This window comes from Lepidochelys kempii, chromosome 7 (assembly GCF_965140265.1).
Source record: "Lepidochelys kempii isolate rLepKem1 chromosome 7, rLepKem1.hap2, whole genome shotgun sequence".
Lineage (NCBI taxonomy): Eukaryota > Metazoa > Chordata > Testudines > Cheloniidae > Lepidochelys > Lepidochelys kempii.
Genome location: NC_133262.1, coordinates 1,320,601 through 1,343,713, shown reverse-complemented (window position 1 = coordinate 1,343,713; position 23,113 = coordinate 1,320,601). Strand labels below are relative to the sequence as shown.

The following is a 23,113-nucleotide window of genomic DNA, read 5'->3' as shown; positions in this document are numbered from 1 at the left end:
CCAGGAATGTGAACAGAGGCTGCAGCAGGGAACCTGCTGGGTGGGTTTAGTTCAGTTTGGGGCTGGGGAGAGGAACACAGGGAACCCCAGGGCTGGGGTCTAAGCTCCCTGCTCCCCCAGAAGGACGTGACTGAGGGGTCCTGGTTGTACCCACAAGCTCTGTTTTGGACTGTGTTCCTGTTGTCCAATAAACCTTCTGTTTTACTGGCTGGCTGAGAGTCTCAGTGGATCCCAGGAAGAGGGGTGCAGGGCCTGGACTCCCCCACACTCTGTGACAACTGGTGGCAGCGGTGGGATCTACTGCACCCCGTGAACGGCGCTTCCTGCAGTAAGTGACTGGGGAGCAGTAAAAGGAAGGGGAATTGACGGGGACCAGGCGTGCTGAAGATCCAGAGAGAGACGGTTTCGGGGGGCGGTTAACCCCTGGGAATGTGTGACCAGAGAGAAAGACTTTTGCAGTAACAGGGTCCCCCGGGGGATTGCAGCGAGCGGTCCCAGGGGCGGAGGAGTCTGCAGCTCGACCCTGGCAAAGAGTCGGTGACCTCAAGAAGGACCGGCACACGTGGGAAGCTGCCCGGCCTGCGAGTGGCCAGCAGGGAGATGTACACTAAACGCCTTAAGAGCGACCTGGTGGAGCTGTGCAGGCAGAGGGGGCTGCGCATCGGGAGGTCCACCAAGGAACAGCTGATTGCCCAGCTGGAGGAGAGGGATCGCTTGGATGACCCGATCCCTGTCCCTGAGGGAAGCCGCCCGGCAGACGCAGCGTGGGCCCTGGGGCCTGACCGGGCTGGGAGGGGTCAGACTGCTGCTGAGGACATCCCGAGACCCTTCCTACCTATGCCTGGGGGAGGGGTTGGGGGAAGCCCAGCGAATACCGAGGGCACCCTGACCCCGGCACCCAGCAGGGGATCCTCCCGGCGGAGCTCCCCATCCCTGGAGCGGAGGCGGCTGAAATGGGAGAGGGAGATGAAAATGAGGGAGCTGGAGGATCATGAAAAACAACGTCAACATGAGGAGAAACAACGTCAACATGAGCAGGAGGAGAAGGAGAAACAACGTCAACATGAGCAGGAGGAGAAGGAGAGGGAGCGTCAGGAGAAGGAGAAACAAAGGCAGCATGAACTGGAGCTGGCCAGGCTGAGGAGCAGTGGGGCCCCGACTGCGGTGAGTGCGGGGGGACCCAAGACTGCAAGGAGCTTTGATAAGTGCTTCCTGGCCCAGCGGAAGGAGGGGGAGGACATAGATAGCTTCCTGACGGCCTTTGAGAATGCCTGTGAGCTGCACAGGGTTGACCCTGCAGACAGGCTCCAGTTTCTCACCCCCTTACTGGACCCCAAAGCCGTGGAGGTGTACAGCCGGATGACAGGGCCGGAGGCAGGGGACTATGAACTGTTCAAACAGGCCCTGCTCCGTGAGTTTGGGCTGACCCCCGAGATGTACCGGAGAAGGTTCCGGAGTCAGCGTAAAACGCCTGAGGTCACCTACCTACAACTGGTCAACCGGATGCAGGGGTATGCCCGCAAGTGGACAGCTGGGGCCCAAGCTAAAGAGGACCTGCTGGACCTAATCGTACTGGAGCAACTGTATGATCAGTGCCCTTCCGACCTGAGGCTGTGGTTGGTGGACAAACAGCTCGAGAACCCCCAGCACGCAGGGCAGCTGGCCGACGAGTTTGTGAACAGTCGGTCAGGGGGTCGCCGGGAGGAGTCCCAAAAGAACAGGCCCCCCCCGATGCAGAGAGAGGGTCACCAGGGGGCCTCCCAGCGGGGAAATAGGGAGAACCCCCTCCCAAGGGGAACGCCTGGCGTCGGGCCCCTCCGACCCGCTCGAGGGGACCAACGTGACCTGAGCTGCTATCACTGTGGCCAGAGAGGCCACGTGCGGTCCCAGTGCCCCGGGCTCAGGGACAAACTGAGCAGACCCAACCTACCCAGGGTTAACTGGGTAGGGACCCAGCTGGACGAGGGGCAGACGACCCAGGAAAGGGGGCCTACCAGTTTACCACCTGCCCCGGAGGGAAGAGTACCCCAGGCCAGCTCCACCAGAGGGCTGGAGGCTCTGGACTCAGGGTGCTCAGTTTACAGGGTGGGCGCGGGGCTGTCCCTCCGGAGAGAGTGCCTTGTTCCCCTGGAGGTGGATGGGAGGAAGGTCAATGGATACTGGGATACGGGCGCGGAGGTGACGCTGGCCCGGCCCGAGGTGGTGGCCCCAGATCGGGTGGTGCCCAACACCTATCTGACCCTGACAGGGGTGGGCGGAACCCCATTTAAGGTGCCCGTGGCAAGGGTACACCTGAAATGGGGGGCCAAGGAGGGCCCCAAGGATGTGGGGGTACACCACCATTTGCCCACTGAAGTTTTGATGGGGGGAGACCTAGAGGACTGGCCAAGCAAGCCCCAGGCCGCCCTGGTTGTGACGCGTAGCCAGAGCCGGCGAGGGGCACTGCGCCCTGACCTCGGGGAGGGTATCACACCGGAGGCGCAGGACCCTACCCTGGTGGGGAGGGAGCACCGAGGGGCACGGCTCAGAGAGGCTGAGGCCTCAGACCTGGCCAGCGAGAGGGAACCGGGCCCCGTCCCTGCCCCAGCCGCTGAGTTCCAGGCCGAGTTGAGGAAAGATCCCTCCTTGCGCAAGCTCAGGGACCTGGCCGACCTCAGGGTGGGACGGACCATGAGGAGAGGCTGCCAGGAGAGGTTCCTGTGGGAGAAGGGGTTCCTGTACCGAGAATGGGCTCCCACAAGGGAAGTAGAGTCCTGTGGGATCAGGAGGCAGCTGGTGGTCCCCCAGAAGTATCGCCGCAGGCTCCTGTACCTGGCCCATGACATCCCCCTCGCAGGGCACCAGGGAATCCGGCGCACCCGGCAGAGGTTGCTACAGAACTTTTACTGGCCCGGGGTCTTTACCACGGTCCGGCAGTATTGCCGATCCTGTGACCCCTGTCAGAGGGTGGGGAAGGCCCGGGACAAGGGGAAAGCGGCTTTGAGACCTTTGCCCATCATAGAGGAGCCTTTCCAGAAGGTGGCCATGGACATCGTGGGGCCTCTCAGCAGGACGACCCGGTCGGGGAAGAAATACATTCTGGTGGTGGTAAATTTTGCCACCCGCTACCCCGAGGCAGTGCCCTTAGCTTCCATTGAAGCCGACACCGTGGCCGATGCGCTCCTGACCATTTTCAGCCGAGTGGGGTTCCCCAAGGAAGTCTTGACAGACCAAGGCTCCCACTTCATGTCGGCCCTGCTCCGGTGCTTGTGGGAGAAATGTGGGGTCCGGCACGACTGGGCCTCAGCGTATCACCCCCAGTCCAACGGGCTGGTGGAGAGGTTCAACGGGACGCTACAGATGATGCTGAAAACCTTTATGAACCAGCACCCGCAGGATTGGGACAAGTACTTACCTCACCTGCTGTTCGCGTACAGGGAGGTGCCCCAGGAGTCTACCGGATTTTCGCCTTTCGAACTGTTATATGGAAGGAGGGTGAGGGGCCCCCTGGACCTGATGAGAGACGAGTGGGAGGGGAAGGCCACTCCCGATGGAGAGTCAGTGGTGGAGTATGTCCTGATCTTCCGAGAGAGACGGGCTGAACTCATGGGCCTGGCCAGGGAGAATCTGGCCAGAGCCCAGAGGAAGCAGAAGGTCTGGTATGACCGCACGGCGCGGGCCCGTGCCTACGCCACCGGGGATCCGGTGATGGTTCTCATCCCCATGAGAAAGAACAAACTACAGGCCGCCTGGGAGGGCCCTTTCAAGGTCGTCAAGCAGCTCAATGAGGTAAACTATGTGGTGGAGCTGTCAAACCGGGCGCACCACCGCCGGGTGTACCATGTGAATATGATGAAGCCATATTATGCCAGGGGGAATGTGGTGTTGGCCGTGTGTGGACAGTGGGAAGAGCAGGGAGATGACCCTTTAGTAGATCTATTCCCTGGGACCAGAGCTGGTTCCCCCCTGGAAACAATTCCCCTCTCGGATCAGCTAACCCCTGCCCAGCAAGCTGAGGTCAGGGAGGTGCTGCATCCGTACCGACAGCTGTTTTCCAACCAGCCTGGACGCACTAATCTGACTGTCCACCGGGTGCAGACAGGGTCACACCCGCCGATAAGATGCTCCCCCTTCCGAGTCACAGGGAAAACTGCTCAGGACCTGGAAAGAGAGGTCCGGGACATGCTGGCTTTGGGGGTGATCCAGCCATCTGCCAGCCCTTGGGCCTCGCCAGTGGTGCTGGTCCCCAAAAAGGATGGGTCGGGCCGGTTCTGTGTGGACTATCGGAAGCTCAATGCCATCACTGTATCTGATGCCTACCCCATGCCCAGGCCTGATGAGCTCCTAGACAAGCTGGGAGGAGCTCGGTACCTCACCACCATGGACCTTACAAAGGGCTACTGGCAAGTGCCGCTGGATGCAGATGCCCGACTGAAATCGGCCTTTATCACCCCTCTGGGGCTCTATGAGTTCCTGACCCTGCCTTTCGGCCTCAAGGGAGCGCCGGCCACCTTCCAGCGCCTAGTGGACCAGCTCCTGAGGGGGATGGAGAGTTTTGCCGTGGCGTATATTGATGACATCTGTGTCTTTAGCCAGACCTGGGAGGACCACGTGTCCCAGGTTAGACAAGTGCTGGACCGACTCCAGGGGGCTGGGCTGACTGTAAAAGCGGAGAAGTGCAAGGTGGGGATGGCGGAAGTATCTTACCTGGGCCATCGGGTGGGGAGCGGCCGCCTAAAGCCGGAACCAGCCAAGGTGGAGGTGATCAGAGACTGGCCCGCTCCCCACACCAAAAAGCAGGTCCAAGCCTTTATTGGGATGGCAGGATACTACCGAAGATTTGTGCCCCACTTTAGCGCCATCGCCACCCCCATCACTGAGCTATGCAAGAAGGGGAAGCCAGACAAGGTGGTCTGGACCGAGCAGTGCCAGGAGGCTTTCCGGGCGCTGAAGAAGGCTCTGGTCAGTGGCCCAGTTCTGGCAAACCCAGACTTTGACAAGCCCTTTGTGGTGTTCACCGACGCCTCAGACACGGGACTGGGGGCGGTGTTAATGCAGGAGGATGAAAAGGGGGAGAGACACCCCATCGTGTACCTGAGCAAGAAGTTGCTGCCCCGGGAGCAACACTACGCGGCCATCGAGAAGGAGTGCCTGGCCATGGTGTGGGCCCTCAAGAAACTAGAGCCCTATCTCTTCGGGCGACACTTCACTGTCTACACCGACCACTCTCCCCTGACCTGGCTGCACCAGATGAAAGGAGCCAACGCCAAACTCCTGAGATGGAGCCTGCTCCTGCAGGATTACGACATGGACGTGGTCCACGTGAAGGAAAGTGCCAACCTGATAGCGGATGCGCTGTCCCGGAGAGGGGGCCCCGAACTTCCCCAGGTCACTGGTCAGCGTGACCCCGCTCAGTTCAGTCTCGAAGGGGGGAGAGATGTGACGATGTGACTCAGCAGGGAGGGGGAAGTGGTGACCTGGGAATGTGCCCTGGGGATGGGAGACCTGAGAGCCTGTCACCTGAGCCAGGAGGGGGAGGGGGAGGTGACACCTCTGCCCAGGAATGTGAACAGGGGCTGCAGCAGGGAACCTGCTGGGTGGGTTTAGTTCAGTTTGGGGCTGGGGAGAGGAACACAGGGAACCCCAGGGCTGGGGTCTAAGCTCCCTGCTCCCCCAGAAGGACGTGACTGAGGGGTCCTGGTTGTACCCACAAGCTCTGTTGTGGACTGTGTTCCTGTTGTCCAATAAACCTTCTGTTTTACTGGCTGGCTGAGAGTCTCAGTGGATCCCAGGAAGAGGGGTGCAGGGCCTGGACTCCCCCACACTCCGTGACACCCCGCCCCCACGCTGCCTGCCTGGTCCTGCCCCACCCCCATGCTGCCTGCCTGGTCCTGCCCCGCCCCCGCGGTGCCTGCCTGGTCCTGCCCCGCCCTGCCCCGCCCCCACGGTGCCTGCCTGGTCCTGCCCTGCCCTGCCCCCACGGTGCCTGCCTGGTCCTGCCCTGCCCCGCCCCCACGGTGCCTGTCCCGCCCTGCCCCGTCCCAACGGTGCCTGCCCCATCCTGCCCCACCCTGCCCCGCCCCCACGCTGCCTGTCTGGTCCTGCCCCGCCCCCACGGTGCCTGCCCCATCCTGCTCCGCCCCCACGGTGCCTGCCCCGCCCTGCCCTGCCCCATCCCCATGGTGCCTGCCTGGCCCCACCCTGTCCCCGCGGTGCCTGCCCCGCCCCGCCCCACCCTGCCCCGCCCCGCCCCCACGCTGCCTGCCTGGTCCTGCCCCGCCCCCGCAGTGCCTGCCCCACTACCATGGTGCCTGCCCTGTCCCGCTCTGCCCCCGTGGTGCCTGCCCTGCCCCCCCGGGGCCTGTCCCGCCCCCATGGGGCTCACCCTGCCTCGCCCCCCAACAGTGCCTGCCCTGCCCCACCCCAACACCACCCCTAGACCATGCTCTCCATGCCACTGCCCCTGCTGTGCCTGCCCCATGCCCAAACAGTGCCCTCACTGACACCGCCTGGACACTGCCTCCCGCAGACAGTGCCCACCCCCCAGCCCAGACCCCGCCTGGGGGTCCCGGCCTGCTCCCCACACAGTGCCTGCCCCTCCCAACCCAACCCAACCCCCCCATTCCTTCCCCGCCCCATGACAACACCCATCCTGCCCCGGGGGTACCCAGCGCCACAGCCCCAGGCCGCTGGCGCACGGGGAGGGCAGCCTGGCGGGGGGGGCCGGGCACTCACGGCTCAGGAAGGCCTTGATCTGGTGGATGAGCTCGCGCAGAGCCATGTTGGAGCGCTCCACGCGCGTCCTGGTCTCGTTGGCCTTGTCCAGCGCCACCTGTGCCCTCAGCCGGGCATCGTCAGCCTTCCCCTTGGCCTCGGCCACCTGCCGCAGAGACGTGAGAGCCACGCGCTGCCCCGGGCACTGCCCACGGACAGGGGAGCCATGCGCCACCCCGGGCACTGCCCACGGACAGGGGAGCCACGCGCCACCCGCAGGCACTGCCCACGGACAGGGGAGCCACGCGCCACCCGCAGGCACTGCCCACGGACGGGGAGCCACGCGCCGCCCGCAGGCACTGCCCACGGACAGGGGAGCCACGCGCCGCCCGCAGGCACTGCCCACGGACAGGGGAGCCACGCGCCGCCCCGGGCACTGCCCACGGACAGGGGACCCACGCGCCGCCCTGGGCACTGCCCACGGACAGGGGAGCCACGTGCCGCCCGCAGGCACTGCCCACGGACAGGGGAGCCACACGCCGCCCCGGGCACTGCCCACGGACAGGGGAGCCACACGCCGCCCCGGGCACTGCCCACGGACAGGGGAGCCACGCGCCGCCCCGGGCACTGCCCATGTCAAGGGAGCCACGCGCCGCCCCGGGCACTGCCCACGGACAGGGGAGCCACGCGCCGCCCCAGGCACTGCCCACGGACAGGGGAGCCACGCGCTGCCCCGGGCACTGCCCACGGACAGGGGAGCCACGCGCTGCCCCGGGCACTGCCCACAGACAGGGGAACCATGCGCCGCTCCGGGCAGTGCCCATGGACATGGGAGCATGCCCCCATGCCACCCACAGCCTCTGCCCACGAGTGGGAGAGCTGCAGTCCTGCACACTGCCCCTCGGGTCCCTCTCCATGCCAGCTCCCCCTGCTGCTCACACCCTTCCCGCACTCCCATCCCCGCCCGCACCGCATACCTTGTGGAAAAGCTCATCCACCTCCCCCATGGCCTTGTGCAGCTCGGCCTGGGTGTGCCGGGCCCGCTCCTGTGCGCTGCCGGCCATGGCCACCGCCCCCTGGCAGTTGAGGCCCCCGCAGTGGCGCCTGCCATCCTCATCCCGGCAGCTGGACCCCCCGCAGGGGCTGCTGGCACAGGGGGTGTCCCCGGGGGCACCGCACACCTGTGGGCAGACAGAGCACTGTGGGCCGGCGACCCCAGGAGCTGGGGGGAGCCGCCTGGAGCTGCTGTGCCACGGGCATGCTGTCCCCTGCCCCGCCTGCCCCACTTTGCCCATCCCCCGCCTCCCCACCCCACTTTGTCCCTCCCCCACCTGCCCCCCTCAGGCCCCATCCCCTGCACTTTCCCCCCACCTTCTCATTGATGTCACGCAGCTGCAGGGTCTTGGCCCTGGTGGCCAGCTCGCCCAGCGCCCGCCGGTTGGCCGCGCTCTGGCGGTTGAAGTTGTCTCTCCTCCGTGCCATCAGCTGCTCCGAGCGGCGCCGGGTGGCAGCTGAGTCGCTCACAGCGCTGGGCACTGCCAGGCTGGAGGCGTTGGCATCACGCTCAGCTGCCCGTGACAGGGCATGGGACTGGCGGATGCTGTCGTAGGCACCTGGGGAGGAGCAGGCGGGCACCTGTGAGACCCCTACCCAGGGCAGGGAGCCCCCTGCAGCCTCTGTCGCGGGGGCCCTTCGGCACCAGCCCCCCTGAGAACGCCTGCCCCAGGCCCCTTGGTGCCAGCCCCCACAGAGCCCCTGCCCCCGGGGCCCCCTGGTGCCAGACCCCCCAAAGCCCATGCCCCGAGGGCCGCCCTCTGTGCAAGCCCCCCCCCAGTCTCCCAGTGCCATCCCCCAGTGAGACTCCTGCCTCCTCAGTGCCAGCCCCGCCAAAGCCCTCACCTCTGGGGCCCCCGGCCCCCCCCGGCCCCCCTGCAGCTCCTTGGTGCCACTTGCAGTGAGCCTCCCGCCCCCTTGGTGCCAGCCCAGAGCCCTCCGCCAGGGCCCGGCTCACCCAGGAAGTTGGAGTTCTTGAGCAGGTGGAGTTGGCGTGCCAGGTCGAGCAGGGTGAGGTTCAGGCCGCGGGCGCTGCGCTCCAGCGTGCCCAGGGCGCGGTTGGCGTTGTAGTTCTCGTCCTGGGCCGCGGTGAGCTCGCCCTCCAGCTGGGTCAGCATCTCCGTGGCTTCGCCCACGTGCTGCCTGTGGGCAGGGCAGGGTGAGGCCCCAGGGCACGGCCCCAGCCTCACTCCTGCCCTCCCCACCCCACCTGCGGGACGCTGATCCCTGCCTGGCTCAGCCCCACACCAGGGCCCTTCGCCTGCTCAGCCCGTGGCCCACGCCCAGGCAGTGCCCAGGCACTGGGCGAGGCGTCTCTGCACCCCCCACTCACCGCAGCTCCTCCATGGTGCGCAGCAGCTGGGTCACGGCCCCCGCGGTGGCATTGCGGGCGTCCACAATGGCCTGGGCTCTACCCAGCTTCTCCTCCAGCTGGCGGAAGTTCCTCTCGAAGGCACCTGCGATGCCCGTCTGCTGGATGTGTTTGGCGCGCAGTGCCAGGCCCCGGGTGCGGGCAGCCAGGTCCTGCACCACACGGTCCCAGTCCCCGAAGCACTGGTGGCAGGGCTGGCAGTCGGGGAAGGCGCCAGAGAAGCCGCGGGCGCACTGGTCGCAGCGGACGCCCGACACCCCCTGGCGGCAGGAGCAGTGCCCGGTGGCACGGTGGCACTGGGAGCTCTCGACGCCGCGGAGGTCGCAGTCACAGGCTATGGAGAGCAGAGACACGTCAGTCGTGTGCCTGGAGCCATCCCAGCCCCACCCCAGCTGGGCCTGGCACTGCAGAGATGGGGGCCTGCATGGCACCCTCCCCCGGCTCCCTCCAGTGCCTCCTGCACTCTGCCAGCAGGGAGCCCCCAGCCCGCTCTGCCCACAGTGCTGAGGGGGTGCAGGGCCCCCAAGCCAGCCCGCTCTGCCCACACTCACCTCGGCACTGCAGGCTGGGCTCACCCCAGTGGTTCTCCTGGCAGTCGGCGCAGGTGCGGCCCCCGAAGCCCGTCTGGCAGGGGCACTGCCCTGTGAACTGAAGACAGACGCTGGCCATGGTCAGTGCGTGTGAGTACACATCAGGCAGGCACTGAGCCCCTCCCCACCCTGGGGGCAGGCCTGTAGGGGGCAGGGAGGGGATGGACCTTCTCAGCTAAGGGTCGCACCACGGGCCGTCTGGGGCCCTCGCCTTCTCCTCCAGGTGCCAAGGTCTCTTCATCATACCAGCCCCTAACCCATTCCAGGCCCCGCCCACCCTGCCCCAAACCCCGGGACAACATGGCAATATTTTGTCATGTTTTTATGAGGCCTGTCTATGCCTCGGTTTCCCCGCAGTGCTGCATGGCTCCCAGTGGGTGGGGAAGGACTGGCTGCTCTCAGGGCAGGCAAAGCGACGTGGGCGTCTGGGCCTTGCTCCCCATGTCAGTGGGGGGTCTGAGAAGACACCGGCGACTGGCACCGAGCACACAACGCCCCAGAGGGACCTGGATTCCCTGCCGCCCCTGGGGGGCTGAACAATCCCCAGCTGAGATCAAAGCACTGGGTGGGGGGGACCTGGGGCTCTCCCCTGGGCTCTGCCGAAGGAGGGCGGACAGCCAGAGCGTGCACCAAGGGGCTCCCTACAGCTGGCAGGGTGCTGGCTGAGCAGGGTGGCCAATGCTGCAACCTTCACGTCTCTGTGCCGCGCCAGGGGACAGCGCAGGGTGAGCGTCTCTGCAGCCGCTGGGCGCGGGGCATCGGGCCCTGCACAGTGGGCAGGGCTCTGCCTGGCTCTGCCTCAGGGGGACTAGCTGGGCAGAGCTCACGGGGCGGAGCAGGGCTGGAGCCCAGGGGCCCGGTGTAAGGGGGTGGGGAGGCTCGTGGCTGACCCTGAGGGTCTGGTTCACTGCATTGGGCCCCCAGAGCTGGTCCCAAAGCTGCTTAGTCCTGAGGGCTTTCTGCTCCAAATAACTAAACATTCTGCGCACAGTATTTTAAAATCCCGCAGACCGTGTTTGTGAAATAAACGTGGAGGCTCCCACGGCCCGGGGAGCCCAGGCCCCTGCTGCACAGAGGCGGGCGATCAGTGTGCGGCTCCCCGGGACACGGACTCAGCGACCAGGCGGCACCCAACCCTGACACAGCGCAAGGACTGGATCTGCCCCGGAAACACCCCAGGGCCCGGCCCCTCTGAGCCAGGTGACCAGGTGGTTAAGTAGGCAGCTCGGCAAGGCAGGAGCTTAGCGTGGGGGGGTCCAGGTGTGGGTTGAGAGGGTTCTGTTGCGACAAGCAGGGTAAGGGAGGCTCAGTGGGGGGGTCTGGATACGGAGAGGGATCTGGATGCATAGGGGCTTGTTGGGGGGTACTGGGTGCAACAGTAATGGGTCTCTGCAGGGGGGTCCAGGTGAAGGTGGCTGGGGCTCAGTGGGGTAGGGTCTGGCTGTGGTGGGGATAGAGCTCGGCATGGGGGTTGGGTGGATGAGGGAACAGCTCCCTGTACAGGGATCCCTCCCCCTGCAGCTGAGGAGCGATGGGTGCAGGAAGCAGGTGTGTGTGTGTCTGTGTGTGGGGGGGAGTTGGCAGAGCTTCCTATAGCTGGAGGAGAAATCTGGGGGTGGGTCTGTGTCCCGGAGTCCCTGGGCGATGCTCTGGAACTGCTCCCTACGAAGCCAGGCAGGACTCTGGGGAAGTCTCCTCTCTGGAAGCAGCCTGTCTGCAGGACACACAGCTCCCCCGGCTTCCACCTTCCTGGGTCTGACCTCGGAGCATTCAGCCTCCCCTGCCCCACTGTGCGCTTCCCACAGCCAGTCCGCCCAGGCGGGGTCCTGGGGAAGCCAGAGGGTCCTGCCCCCCAGCTCTGCAGTCAGACGGGACTCTCAGCCAGCCAGTAAAACAGAAGGTTTATTAGACGACAGGAACATGGTCTAAAACAGAGCTTGTAGGTGCAGAGAACAGGACCCCTCAGTCAGGTCCATCTTGGGGCAAGGGAGCCCAGACCCCAGATCTGGGCCTCCCTTTCTTTCCCCAGCCAGCTCCAAACTGAAACTCTCCCACCCCTCCTCTGGCCTCTGTCTCTTTCCCGGGCCAGGAGGCCACCTGATCTCTTTGTTCTCCAACCCCTTCAACTTGCACCTTGCAGGGGAGGGGCCCAGGCCATCAGTCGCCAGGGGACAGGGTGTCGGCCATTCTCTGTGCAGACACCATCACGCTGGCCCTCTAGGGCTCTGCCACAATCACACCCCCTTATCCCCCCACCTAGAGACTTAAGAAATGCCATGGGGAAACTGAGGCACACACACAGTATTCAGAGAAAACATTATGAACATTCCCACTTCATCACAGTCTGACACAGCCCCGGATGCCATGCAGGGAAGAGGAAGTCCCGTCCACCCCAGCCCAGCCGGGATTAGCAGCTGAGCCTGGTGCAGCGTAGGAGCCACCAGCAGGGTCCTCCCCAGTCCCGCCCCCTGCCCCACAGTGATTTACTTCTCTGCTGGCTGCCCTGGGCACCCAAAACATACTGCTGGGGAGGGTCACATGAGCATTCCCGGCTTCCCTTTGCTTCCCCATCAGAAAGTCATTTTTCTGTGGGGAAGCAAAGAAATCTGCGGGGGACATGAATTATGTGGATGTGCAATGGCACAGAATTCCCCCAGGAGTAAAACCTGGATCCGTAGCCCCACTCCTGGGGGCCATGACACTCCCCTGTCCTGCCCCCCGCCCCACCCCCATGCTGGCTCTCACCTGGTTGCAAGCAGGGCCCAGCGAGTGCTGGGGGTGGCAGGCACAGGGCTCACAGCCCTTCCCGCTGGCCAGGTTCCAGAAGTTGGGGGCACAGCGGTCACAGCTCTGCCCCTGGACGCTGGGCAAGCAATGGCACTGCCCGCTGCGCCGATCACACCGGCACTCACCCTGCGCGCTGCACTCACTGGGCTCTGTGCCCAGGGTGTTACAGGAGCAGCCTGGGAACCCAGACAGCAGGGGCATCAGCAGGAAAGGGGGGCCCTGCTGAGACCTGGCTACGGGCACGGCATGGGATGGGGCCTGGCCGCACGGCACTGGTACCCAGTACCCATTGGGAGGACTGTGCGCCCGGCCCTCGCGGGGAGGCGGGGGGTCTGTGCGCCCGGTCCCCGGGGGGCGTGGGCAGAGCAGGGGTCTGTGCGCCTGGTGCCCAGGAGGGAAGGGGGGGTCCGTGCGCCCCATCCCCAGAAGGGAAGGGGGGGTCTGTGCACCCGGTCCCCGGGAGGGAAGGGGGGGGGTCTGTGCGCCCGGTCCCCAGGAGGGAAGGGGGGGGTCTGTGCGCCCGGTCCCGGGCGGGTAGGGCAGGGGTCTGAGCGCCTGGTCCCGGGCGGGTGGGGGGGGGGGTCTGAGCGCCCGGGCCCCAGGAGGGAAGGGGGGGTCTGTGCGCCCGGTCCCCGGGCGGGGGGGGGTCTGAGCGCCTGGTGCCCAGGAGGGAAGGGGGGGGTCTGTGCACCCAGGCCCCAGGAGGGAAGGGGGGGTCTGAGCGCCTGGTCCCGGGCGGGAAGGGGGGGTCTGTGCGCCCGGTCCCCGGGACGGGTGGGGTCTGAGCGCCCGGTCCCGGGCGGGTGTGGGGGGGGTCTGAGCGCCTGGTCCCGGGCGGGTAGGGGGGGGTCTGAGCGCCCGGTCCCCGGGATGGGGGGGGGGGGTCTGAGCGCCTGGTCCCGGGAGGGAAGGGGGGGTCCGTGCGCCCGGTGCCCAGGAGTGTGTGGGGGGGTCCGTGCGCCCGGTCCCCGGGACGGGGGGGGGGTCTGAGCGCCCGGTCCCCAGGCGGGAAGGGGGGGGGTCTGAGCGCCCGGTCCCGGGCGGGAAGGGGGGGGGTCTGAGCGCCCGGTCCCGGGCGGGTAGGGGGGGGGGTCTGAGCGCCCCGGTCCCGGGCGGGGTGGGGGGAAGCGTGCGCCCGGTCCCCGGGGGCGCTCAGAGGCGAGGGTGACGAGCGTGGTCCAGGAGACTGGCGGGACAGAGCAGGGGGGGCCAGGCAGGCGCCTCCCGCCCAGGCCAGCAGCCCCGCAGTGCCCAAGCCTGGCCCCTACTCACGCTGGCAGCCGCGGCGGGTGGCGTCCCCGTAGTAGCCGGCCTGGCAGTGCTGGCAGCGTGCCCCCTCCGTGTGGTGCAGGCAGCGTTGGCAGTGCCCCGAGCGTCGCTCACACACCTCCTCGTCCCGCCGGTCCACGTTGCCGCTGCACTGGCAGGGCTGGCAGCGCCCGCCGGCCTGCGAGGGGTCTCCATAGTAACCAGGGGCACACTCCTCGCAGCGCAGACCTGCGGGAACGCGGGAATCAGGGCCGGGAACGCTGCAGTGTGGGGTGCGGCACGGGCTGGAGGGCAGCACCCCCCGCCAACACCCCATTCGGCCCCCCCAGAGTCACAGCCAGTCGATGCTGGGCTGGAGAAGCCAGCAATACCCTGGTTAAGTAGAAACAGGATCCCTGTGGGAACGTGTCCTCTCAGGCCTGGGTCTCGGGGCTCCCTTGGGAGGGAAGGAAGGGGGGGGTACTGCTATGTGGGGGGGCAGGGAAGGGGATACAGATTGGGACAAAGTGGGGGGTTCTCTTAGTGTTTTGCAGGAATATGGTGCGTGCCTCAGTTTCCCTGTTTGCTGCGTGCGTAACGAAGTGGCAAGAGAGGGTTTGTTGTTTTAGGGGACCAGGTGTGACCTTGCCTAGCAGCCGGGACCCCAGATAATGTCCTGGAGATGGGGTGTCACTGAGTGTGGGGGAGTCAGGGCCCTGCACCCCCCACTTCCTGTGATTCACCATGACTCTCAGCCAGCCAGTAGAATAGAAGGTTTATTAGCCAACAGGAACACAGTCCCAAACAGAGCTTGTAGGTACAGAGAACAGGACCCCTCAGTCAGGTCCATATTGGGGGGGCAGGGGGAAGCTCAGACCTGGGTTCTGGGCCTCCCACCATCTCCCCAGCCAACTCCAAATTGAAACCCCCTCCAGCAGCCTCACCCAGCCACCCCCCACCCCTCCTCCAGCCTTTGTCCAGTTTCCCGGGCAGAAGGTGTCACCTGGCCCTGACCCCCTCCTGGCTCAGGTTACCTGCTCAGGTATCTGTGACGAAGTGGGGCTGTTCTTAATGTTTCCTCTGAATAGTGTGGGGGTGCCTCAGTTTCCCCTATGCACTTCTCAAGTGTCTAGGTGGTGGGATAAGGGTGTATGATCATTGCAGAGCCCTAGAGGGCAGGTGTGTGCAGGGGTCTGGACACAGAGAATGGCCGACACCCTGTTTCCAGGCACCTGATTGCCTGGGCCCTTCCCCCCTGCAAGGTGAGAGCTAAAGGGTCGGAGAACAAAGGAATCCGGTGACCTCAAGGGACAAAGCCCAGAGGAGGAGGGGCTGGAGGGAGTTTCAGTTTGGGGCTGGCTGGGACATGGACCCAGCTGAGGGGTCCTGTTCTCTGCACCTACAAGCTCTGTGTTAGACCATGTTCCTGTCGTCTAATAAACCTTCTGTTTTACGTCTGACTGCGGAGTTGGGGGGCAGGACCCTCTGGCTTCCCCAGGACCCCGCCTGGGCGGACTGGCTGTGGGAAGCGCACGGAGGGGCAGAGGAGGCTGAATGCTCCGAGGTCAGACCCAGGAAGGGGGAAGCCGGGTGAGCTGTGTGTCCTGCAGACAGGCTGCTCCCAGGGAGGAGACTTCCCCAGAGTCCTGCCTGGCTTCGTGGGGAGCAGTTCCAGAGCATCGCCCGGGGACTCCGTGACAGTTCCAGGCAGCATTCCCGGGTAACACTCCCTACTCCCTCACATGGGGACCCAGCGACAAAGGCCGGAGAGACAAAGGATGGAGGAGGGGCTGTGGGGGAGGGGATATGGGGGCTCGGCTGGAAGCAGGGGTGGGGCTGGATTGGGACAAGGAGCAGCCCTGGGACTGGGAGGGGGACAGACCTGGCTGGCCAGGCCCGAGGCCCTCAGAGCTGCCTGGGCTGAGACACTCAGTAAACCTCCTGTGTGATGCTGGCTGAGAGTCCGTGCAGGATAGAGATGGGGGGCATTGCTCCCTCACAGGGGCTGGGGGTCCAGAGCGAGTGGACTCCCGCAGGGGGCCCAGGGCAGAGCCAGGCTGTTGATGGCTCTGAGAGGTGTGATTCCAGGAGACGCTGGAGCCCAGAGGCTTAACCCCCGGGGAGAGAGAGCGCCCCGGAGAAGGGCTGTCACACTGAGGGGGGTTCCGTACGGAGCCGGGAGAGCAGGGAAGGGGGCACAGCTAGGATGTGAGGGGAGGGCAGAGAAGGGGGTACAGCCATGCAGGGGAGGGAAGAGGGTACATCCAGGAAGTGGGGGAGGACAGGGGGTACAGCCATGTGGGAAGAAGGGGGTGTGACGAAGTGGGGTTTTATTCACCTTGTTATGTTGCATGTGAGTCTCACTGTCCTGTGCCAATACTGTGTGTGCCTCAGTTTCCCTGTGTGCTGCACCAGTACTGGGGTGGTGGGAACTGGGGGTGTGATTTTTGCTGAGGCCCTCAGGGAAGGTGAGCCTGCCCAGCTGTTTGCAGCTGTGTAACCTAAGACCCAGGAGGGGGTGCAACCCGGTGACATCTTTTGCCCGGAGACAAAGAGAAGGTGGAGCAGCAATGGGAAGGGGGGAAGGGGGAGGTCAGGTGGCTGGAGGCTGGCAGGCATGGGGGTGGGGCAGGAAGGGAATCCAGGCCGCCTGGCCCAGGACTCCCAAGATAGACTTGGCTGAAAGTTACTGATTTCTGTGCTAACAAGCTCTATTTTAGACCATGTTCCTGTCGTCTAATAAACCTTCTGTTTTCCCGGCTGGTGGAGAGTCACGTCTGACTGCGGAGTTGGGGGGCAGGACCCTCTGGCTGCCCCAGGACCCCGCCCGGGCAGACTCACTGGAGAAAGCGCACGGAGGGGCAGAGGATGCTGAATGCTCCGAGGTCAGACCCAGGAAGGTGGAAGCCGGGTGAGCTGTGTGTCCTGCAGACAGGCTGCTCCCAGAGAGGAGACTGCCCCAGAGTCCTGCCTGGCTTCATCGGGAGCAGTTCCAGAGCATGGCCCAGGACCCCGTGACAGGGGTGTGACGTTAGGAGTGTAATATCATATCTCATTGACAGGTGACACAGGGCCAGAAAGAGTTAATGACCTCCCAGACTGACCTGACCCAGGGCCCAACTTTAGAGACTGCTTAGGAAGAGATGGAAAGGAGGAGAGCTGTGAACTGCAGCCCGCACTGCTAGAGAGAGAAGGGGAGATGCTGGCTCAGGGCTTGTGATGTCAGCAAACGAGTCTTGTCTATTGCCACGGCTTTGATTCAAAGATCAAAACAGGAGTGTGAAGATCTAGGAAGACACTGGAGGGCAACAGTGTTGTTGTCTCTCTGTCTCCGGGAAGGTTGGGGTAACCTGTATCTGAACCGTTTAATGATAAATTACCCTGGGCTAATTGCCAGGATGTTTGGGAGAAGGAAGGTTGAGCCTATTGTCTTCTCAGGCCAAGAGGCTGCTGGAAATGTATAAAAGCCCTGGGACACGATCCTCCTTCGTCTCAGATCGGCTTTGGGTTTCAAGAAGGGGAAACCCTGAGCCATAAGGATTGAGATCCCCAGTCACTGACTGGAGTCACCCTGAACATGGACATTGGACTGTAACCTCTGGGCTGTTTCTAAAAGGACGTTTGGCCACTACAGACTCACCATCTCTGCTCGGTATCGTGACCTCAAGAACTGAACTCAGGTCGGTCTGTAGACTGATCTCTCTACCAACTCTCTCTCCCTTTTCTTTTTGAATAAACTGTAGTTTAATTAACGAGAATTGGCTATCAGTGCGTATTTGGGGTAAGATCTAAGTTATCATCGGACCTGGGTCTGGGGCCTGATCCTTTGGGATTGGGGGAACCTGCTCTCTTATATGATGAGAGAAGATCTTCAGTAATCATCATCGTATCTGACATGTGTGACATTCACGGAGGGAGGGAGGGATAGCTCAGTGGTTTGAGCATTGGCCTGCTAAACCCAGGGTTGTTAGTTCAATCCTTGAGGGGGCCATTTAGGGATCTGGGACAGAAATTGGGGATGGCTCCTGCTGTGAGCAAGGGGTTGGACTCAATGACCTCCTGAGGTCCCTTCCAGCCCTGAGATTCTATATTCTATGTGTGTCCGGATGGAGGCCTGGGGCGGGCACTGTGTTGTGTGGATGTCTGAGTACCCAGGGAGGTGATACAGAGGCTGGTTTGGTAACTCTAAGGAGTGGAATATCCACCGGCGTTCGGGTGCCCCGGTCTGTTTGTAGTTCACCCTGATTGAGTGCACTTAGGATGGAGTTGTCACAGGGTCCCCGGGTGATGCTCTGGAACTGCTCCCCATGAAGCCAGGCAGGACTCTGGGGAAGTCTCCTCTCTGTGAGCAGCCTGTCTGCAGGACACACAGCTCACCTGGCTTTCCCCTTCCTGGGTCTGACCTCGGAGCATTCAGCCTCCTCTGCCCCTCCGTGTGCTTCCCACTGCGAGTCCGCTCAGGCTGGGTCCTGGGGAAGCCAGAGGGTTCTGCCCCCCAACTTCGCAGTCAGACGGGACTCTCAGCCAGCCAGTAAAACAGAAGGTTTATTAGATGACAGGAACAGGGTCTAACACAGAGCTTGTAAGTGCAGAGAACAGGACCCCTCAGCCAGGTCCATTTTGGGGGGCAGTGAGCCAGACAACCACGTCTGCCCTTCAGTCCTTGTTCCCAGCCAGCCCCAAACTGAAACTCTCTCCAGCCCCTCCTCTGGGCTTTGTCCCTTTCCCGAGCCAGGAGGGCATAGAATCATAGAATATCAGGGTTGGAAGGGACCTCAGGAGGTCACCTAGTCCAACCCCCTGCTCAAAGCAGGACCAATCCCCAACTAAATCATCCCAACCAGGGCTTTGTCAAGCCTGACCTTAAGGGCACCTGATTTCTTTGTTCTCTAACCCTTTAGCTCTCACCTTGCAGAGGGGAAGGGCCCAGGCCATCAGCTGCCAGGAGACAGAGTGTCGGCCATTTATGTACCCTGGCCCTTTGCTCTGCAACAATTACACCTCCTCATCCCACCACCTAGAGACTTAAGAAATGCCTAGGGGAAACTGAGGCATCCACACAGTTTTCAGAGGAAACATTAAGAACAGTCCCGCTTCCTCACATCTCTCCCCCTTTGAGACCGAACTGAGCAGGGTCACTTTAGCTGGTGACCTGGGGAAGTTCGAACCCACCAACGTTGCCATGGATGCCCCAGGATCTCTCCCATTCCTTGCACCGCTACAGACTAGGGACCGAATGGCTCGGCAGCAGTTCTGCAGAGAAGGATCTAGGGGTGACAGTGGACGAGAAGCTGGATATGAGTCAGCAGTGTGCCCTTGTTGCCAAGAAGGCCAATGGCATTTTGGGATGTATAAGTAGGGGCATAGCGAGCAGATCGAGGGACGTGATCGTCCCCCTCTATTCGACACTGGTGAGGCCTCATCTGGAGTACTGTGTCCAGTTTTGGGCCCCACACTCCAAGAAGGATGTGGATAAATTGGAGAGAGTCCAGCGAAGGGCAACAAAAATGATTAGCGGACTGGAACACATGAGTTATGAGGAGAGGCTGAGGGAGTTGGGATTGTTTAGTCTGCGGAAGAGAAGAATGAGGGCGGATTTGATAGCTGCTTTCAACTACCTGAAAGGGGGCTCCAAAGAGGATGGCTCTAGACTGTTCTCAATGGTAGCAGATGACAGAACAAGGAGTAATGGTCTCAAGTTGCCGTGGGGGAGGTGTAGGTTGGATATTAGGAAAAACTTTTTCACTAGGAGGGTGGTGAAACACTGGAATGCGTTACCTAGGGAGGTGGTGGAATCTCCTTCCTTAGATATTTTTAAGGTCAGGCTTGACAAAGCCCTGGCTGGGATGATTTAGTTGGGGATTGGCCCTGCTCTGGGCAGGGGGATGGACTAGATGACCTCCTGAGGTCCCTTCCAACCCTGAGATTCCATGATTCTATGAGTGACCTCAGCTGGCTCTCACAGGCGGCACCGTCACAAGGGGGTACAGCCAGGAAGTGGGGGAGGGCAGGGGCTCCCGGCTCAGACAGAGCAGCACTGAGCTGCAGTGCCCAGGAGGACGAAGGCTGTGCAGGGCTGTGCCCCTGCCGTGCCCCCACCCGGCACCGCCCTGCAGGGGGCCGAGCTGCCCCACGGCCCTGGGGGTCCCCAGTGCAGCCGGGTGGAGCTGCCTGGTGCTGGCACAGCCATGCCCACCACTGGGGCTGCTGCTCCACGGCTGAGGAGCCGGGCAGACGGGGCTGGGGAGGGGCTGGCAGTCCTGGCCCCGGAGCGGTGCTTCTGGTGGGTGCCCAAGGCCTGCGGGGGCACTCACCTGTGTAGCCGGGGTTGCAGTTGCAGATCACCTGGCGGGAGCGGCTGTCCTGGTGGCAGGAGGCAGCGAAGTGGCGGGCGCTGTTGGGCCCATCGGGGCAGGGGCAAGGGCGGCAGCGCTCCCCCGAGACCAGTGTGGGGTTCCCGTAGTGGCCAGCTGCGCACCTGTGGGGGGAGGAAGTGAGAGCCAGGGGGAGCCCCAGCCCTGGGGACACCTGACTGCACCCCTTCCCGAGGGGGGGGGCTGCGTGGCCACGCCCCACCCTCCCTTCCTGCTGCTGCACATGTCAGAGCCCCTGCCCCACTGGGCCAGCACCAGCCGGGGTATGAACCGTCTGTGTCACTCTGTGCCCAGCCCCTTGCACTGCTGCCCACTGCGGGGAGGGAATCGATGTTCTCCCTGGCTCCGGGAGAGCCCGGCTGGCACTGCGGCTCCCACCCCGGAGACGCCCACCGGCGCCTGCCCAGCCCCTTGCACTGCTGCCCACTGCGGGGAGGGAACCGATGTTCTCCCTGGCTCCGGGAGAGCCCGGCTGGCACTGCAGCTCCCACCCCGGAGACCCCCACCGGCGCCTGCCCAGGGGGAGCCCCCGGCTCCGCGGCCCGTCACCTCTGGCATCTGTCGCCGTCCGTGTTGTCGCGGCAGCGCAGGCAGCTGCCGGTCCGCGGGTCGCACTCCTCTGCGTGCCCATTGCACTGGCAGGGCTGGCAGTGGGGGAAGCCCCAGGAGCCAGGCTGGCAGCGGTCGCAGCGGGGCCCGGAGGCGCCCGGCCGGCAGGGGCACTGCCCACTGAAGCTGTCGCAGAAGCTGCTCAGGGCCCCGTCGCTGTTGCACTGGCAGGCTGCAGGGGAGAGGCCGTGAGAGGGGCCGGGCACTGCCCGGGCACTGCCCACCCAGCCTAGCCAGGGCCCCAGGGCACTCCCCGGGGCACAGGGCAGGTGGGAGAGGCGCCCCCACCCAGAGTCCATCTCCTGGGAACCGGGGACCCTCACCCTGGAACGGAGTCCCCCAGACAGGTGTGGGGGGAGGCTTGGGACCCCGCCTCTGGGGAAGCCTGCTGGGGGAGGGTGGTCAGGGTGAGGAGCCCCCGTCAGGGGAGGGTGGTCAGGGTGAGGAGCCCCTGTCGGGGGAGGGGTGGTCGGGGCAAGGAGCCCCCGTCGGGGGAGGGGCCCCCGTCGGGGGGGGTGGGGGCGAGGAGCCCCCGTCGGGGGAGGGGTGGTCGGGGGAGGGGCCCCCGTCGGGGGGGGGGGTGTCACTCACCTCGGCATCCGCTGGGCCCGAAGCCAAAGGTGCCTGGGGAACAGCGGTGGCAGCGACGCCCCGTCACGCCGGTCTTGCATGGGCACTGCCCCCCGCGGGCCTGGCACTCCGGCGCTCAGCGAGCCCTGGGGGTCGCACAGGCAGGCTGTGGGCAGACAGGCGAGTGCGCGACCCATGGGCAGAGGGAAGGGGCAGCCCAGCCCGGGCACAGGGCGCACCCCCCTCTCTGGAGCACACCGCCCGGGCCCGGGGTCCCCGCCAAATACACCGCCCGGAACCGGGGACCCTCCCAAATACACCGCCCGGAACCGGGGACCCCCCAGAATACACCGCCCGGAACAGGGGTCCCCGCCAAATACACCGCCCGGAACCGGGGACCCCCCAGAATACACCGCCCGGAACCGGGGACCCCCCCAATACACTGCCTGCAACCGGGGACCCCTCCCCAATACACTGCCTGCAACCGGGGACCCCCCCTCGATATATGCCACCTGAAAAACCCCACCCCCCTATCCCAGAACCAGGCTAGCAGATGGCAAGTGTCGTTCCCATCCTGGCACTGGCTGGCGCTGCCCAGGGAGTGCATGGTGGGCGGGGGCACTCACGCAGCGCCCCGCCGTGGATGATGGCCGACATGCTGGTGAGCAGGCTGGTGCACACTTCGCTGGCGGGTGCCTTGCCCACGGGCCAGGCGTGCTGGCCACAGTGGAACCGCTCGAAGGCCTCCCTACGCCCCACGGCACCTGCGTCGCCCGCGATGAACATCTCCATGGAGGAATAGCGCGGCACCAGCACCAGCTGGAGGGGAGAGAGGTCAGCCAGAGCTGGGCGTGCTGGTCCCCCCGGCACGGCCCTGTCCCCCCGCTCTCCTCGCCGGCGTGGCCCTGTCCTACCCCCGCACAGCCACGCCTGGCACGGCCCTGTCCCCCCCCGCTCTCCTCGCCGGCATGGCCCTGTCCTATCCCCACACAGCCGGGCCTGGCACGGCCCTGTCCCCCCCCGCTCTCCTCGCCGGCGTGGCCCTGTCCTATCCCCACACAGCCGGGCCTGGCACGGCCCTGTCCCTCCCGCTCTCCTCGCCGACGTGGCCCTGTCCTATCCCCACACAGCCGGGCCTGGCACGGCCCTGTCCCCCCTGCTCTCCTCGCCGGCGTGGCCCTGTCCTACCCCCCCACAGCCACGCCTGGCACGGCCCTGTCCCCCACCGCTCTCCTCGCCGACGTGGCCCTGTCCTATCCCCACACAGCCGGGCCTGGCACGGCCCTGTCCCCCCTGCTCTCCTCGCCGGCGTGGCCCTGTCCTACCCCCCCACAGCCACGCCTGGCACGGCCCTGTCCCCCCCGCTCTCCTCGCCGGCGTGGCCCTGTCCTACCCCCCCACAGCCACGCCTGGCACGGCCCTGTCCCCCCGCTCTCCTCGCCGGCGTGGCCCTGTCCTATCCCCACACAGCCGGGCCTGGCACGGCCCTGTCCCTCCCGCTCTCCTCGCCGGCGTGGCCCTGTCCTATCCCCACACAGCCGGGCCTGGCACGGCCCTGTCCCCCCGCTCTCCTCGCCGGCGTGGCCCTGTCCTACCCCCCCACAGCCACGCCTGGCACGGCCCTGTCCCCCCGCTCTCCTCGCCGGCGTGGCCCTGTCCTACCCCCACACAGCCACGCCTGGTACGGCCCTGTCCCCCCCGCTCTCCTCGCCGGCATGGCCCTGTCCTACCCCCCCCACAGCCACGCCTGGCACGGCCCTGTCCCCCCGCTCTCCTCGCCGGCGTGGCCCTGTCCTATCCCCACACAGCCGGGCCTG

General features: G+C 64.9%; 1 protein-coding gene across 1 annotated transcript in view; it reads right to left on the bottom strand.

Annotated features, from left to right (window-relative positions):
• The window catches only part of LAMB2 (laminin subunit beta 2), a 43,112-nt gene that overhangs the window by 4,841 nt on the left and 15,158 nt on the right, over positions 1 to 23,113 (bottom strand). The window contains 13 exon segments of the mRNA XM_073350846.1: positions 6,715 to 6,859; positions 7,671 to 7,874; positions 8,065 to 8,306; positions 8,705 to 8,889; positions 9,080 to 9,452; positions 9,670 to 9,766; positions 12,454 to 12,671; positions 13,768 to 13,992; positions 20,058 to 20,221; positions 20,667 to 20,898; positions 21,318 to 21,426; positions 21,428 to 21,462; positions 21,923 to 22,115. Coding sequence (XP_073206947.1) covers positions 6,715 to 6,859; positions 7,671 to 7,874; positions 8,065 to 8,306; positions 8,705 to 8,889; positions 9,080 to 9,452; positions 9,670 to 9,766; positions 12,454 to 12,671; positions 13,768 to 13,992; positions 20,058 to 20,221; positions 20,667 to 20,898; positions 21,318 to 21,426; positions 21,428 to 21,462; positions 21,923 to 22,115 — 2,422 coding nt within the window.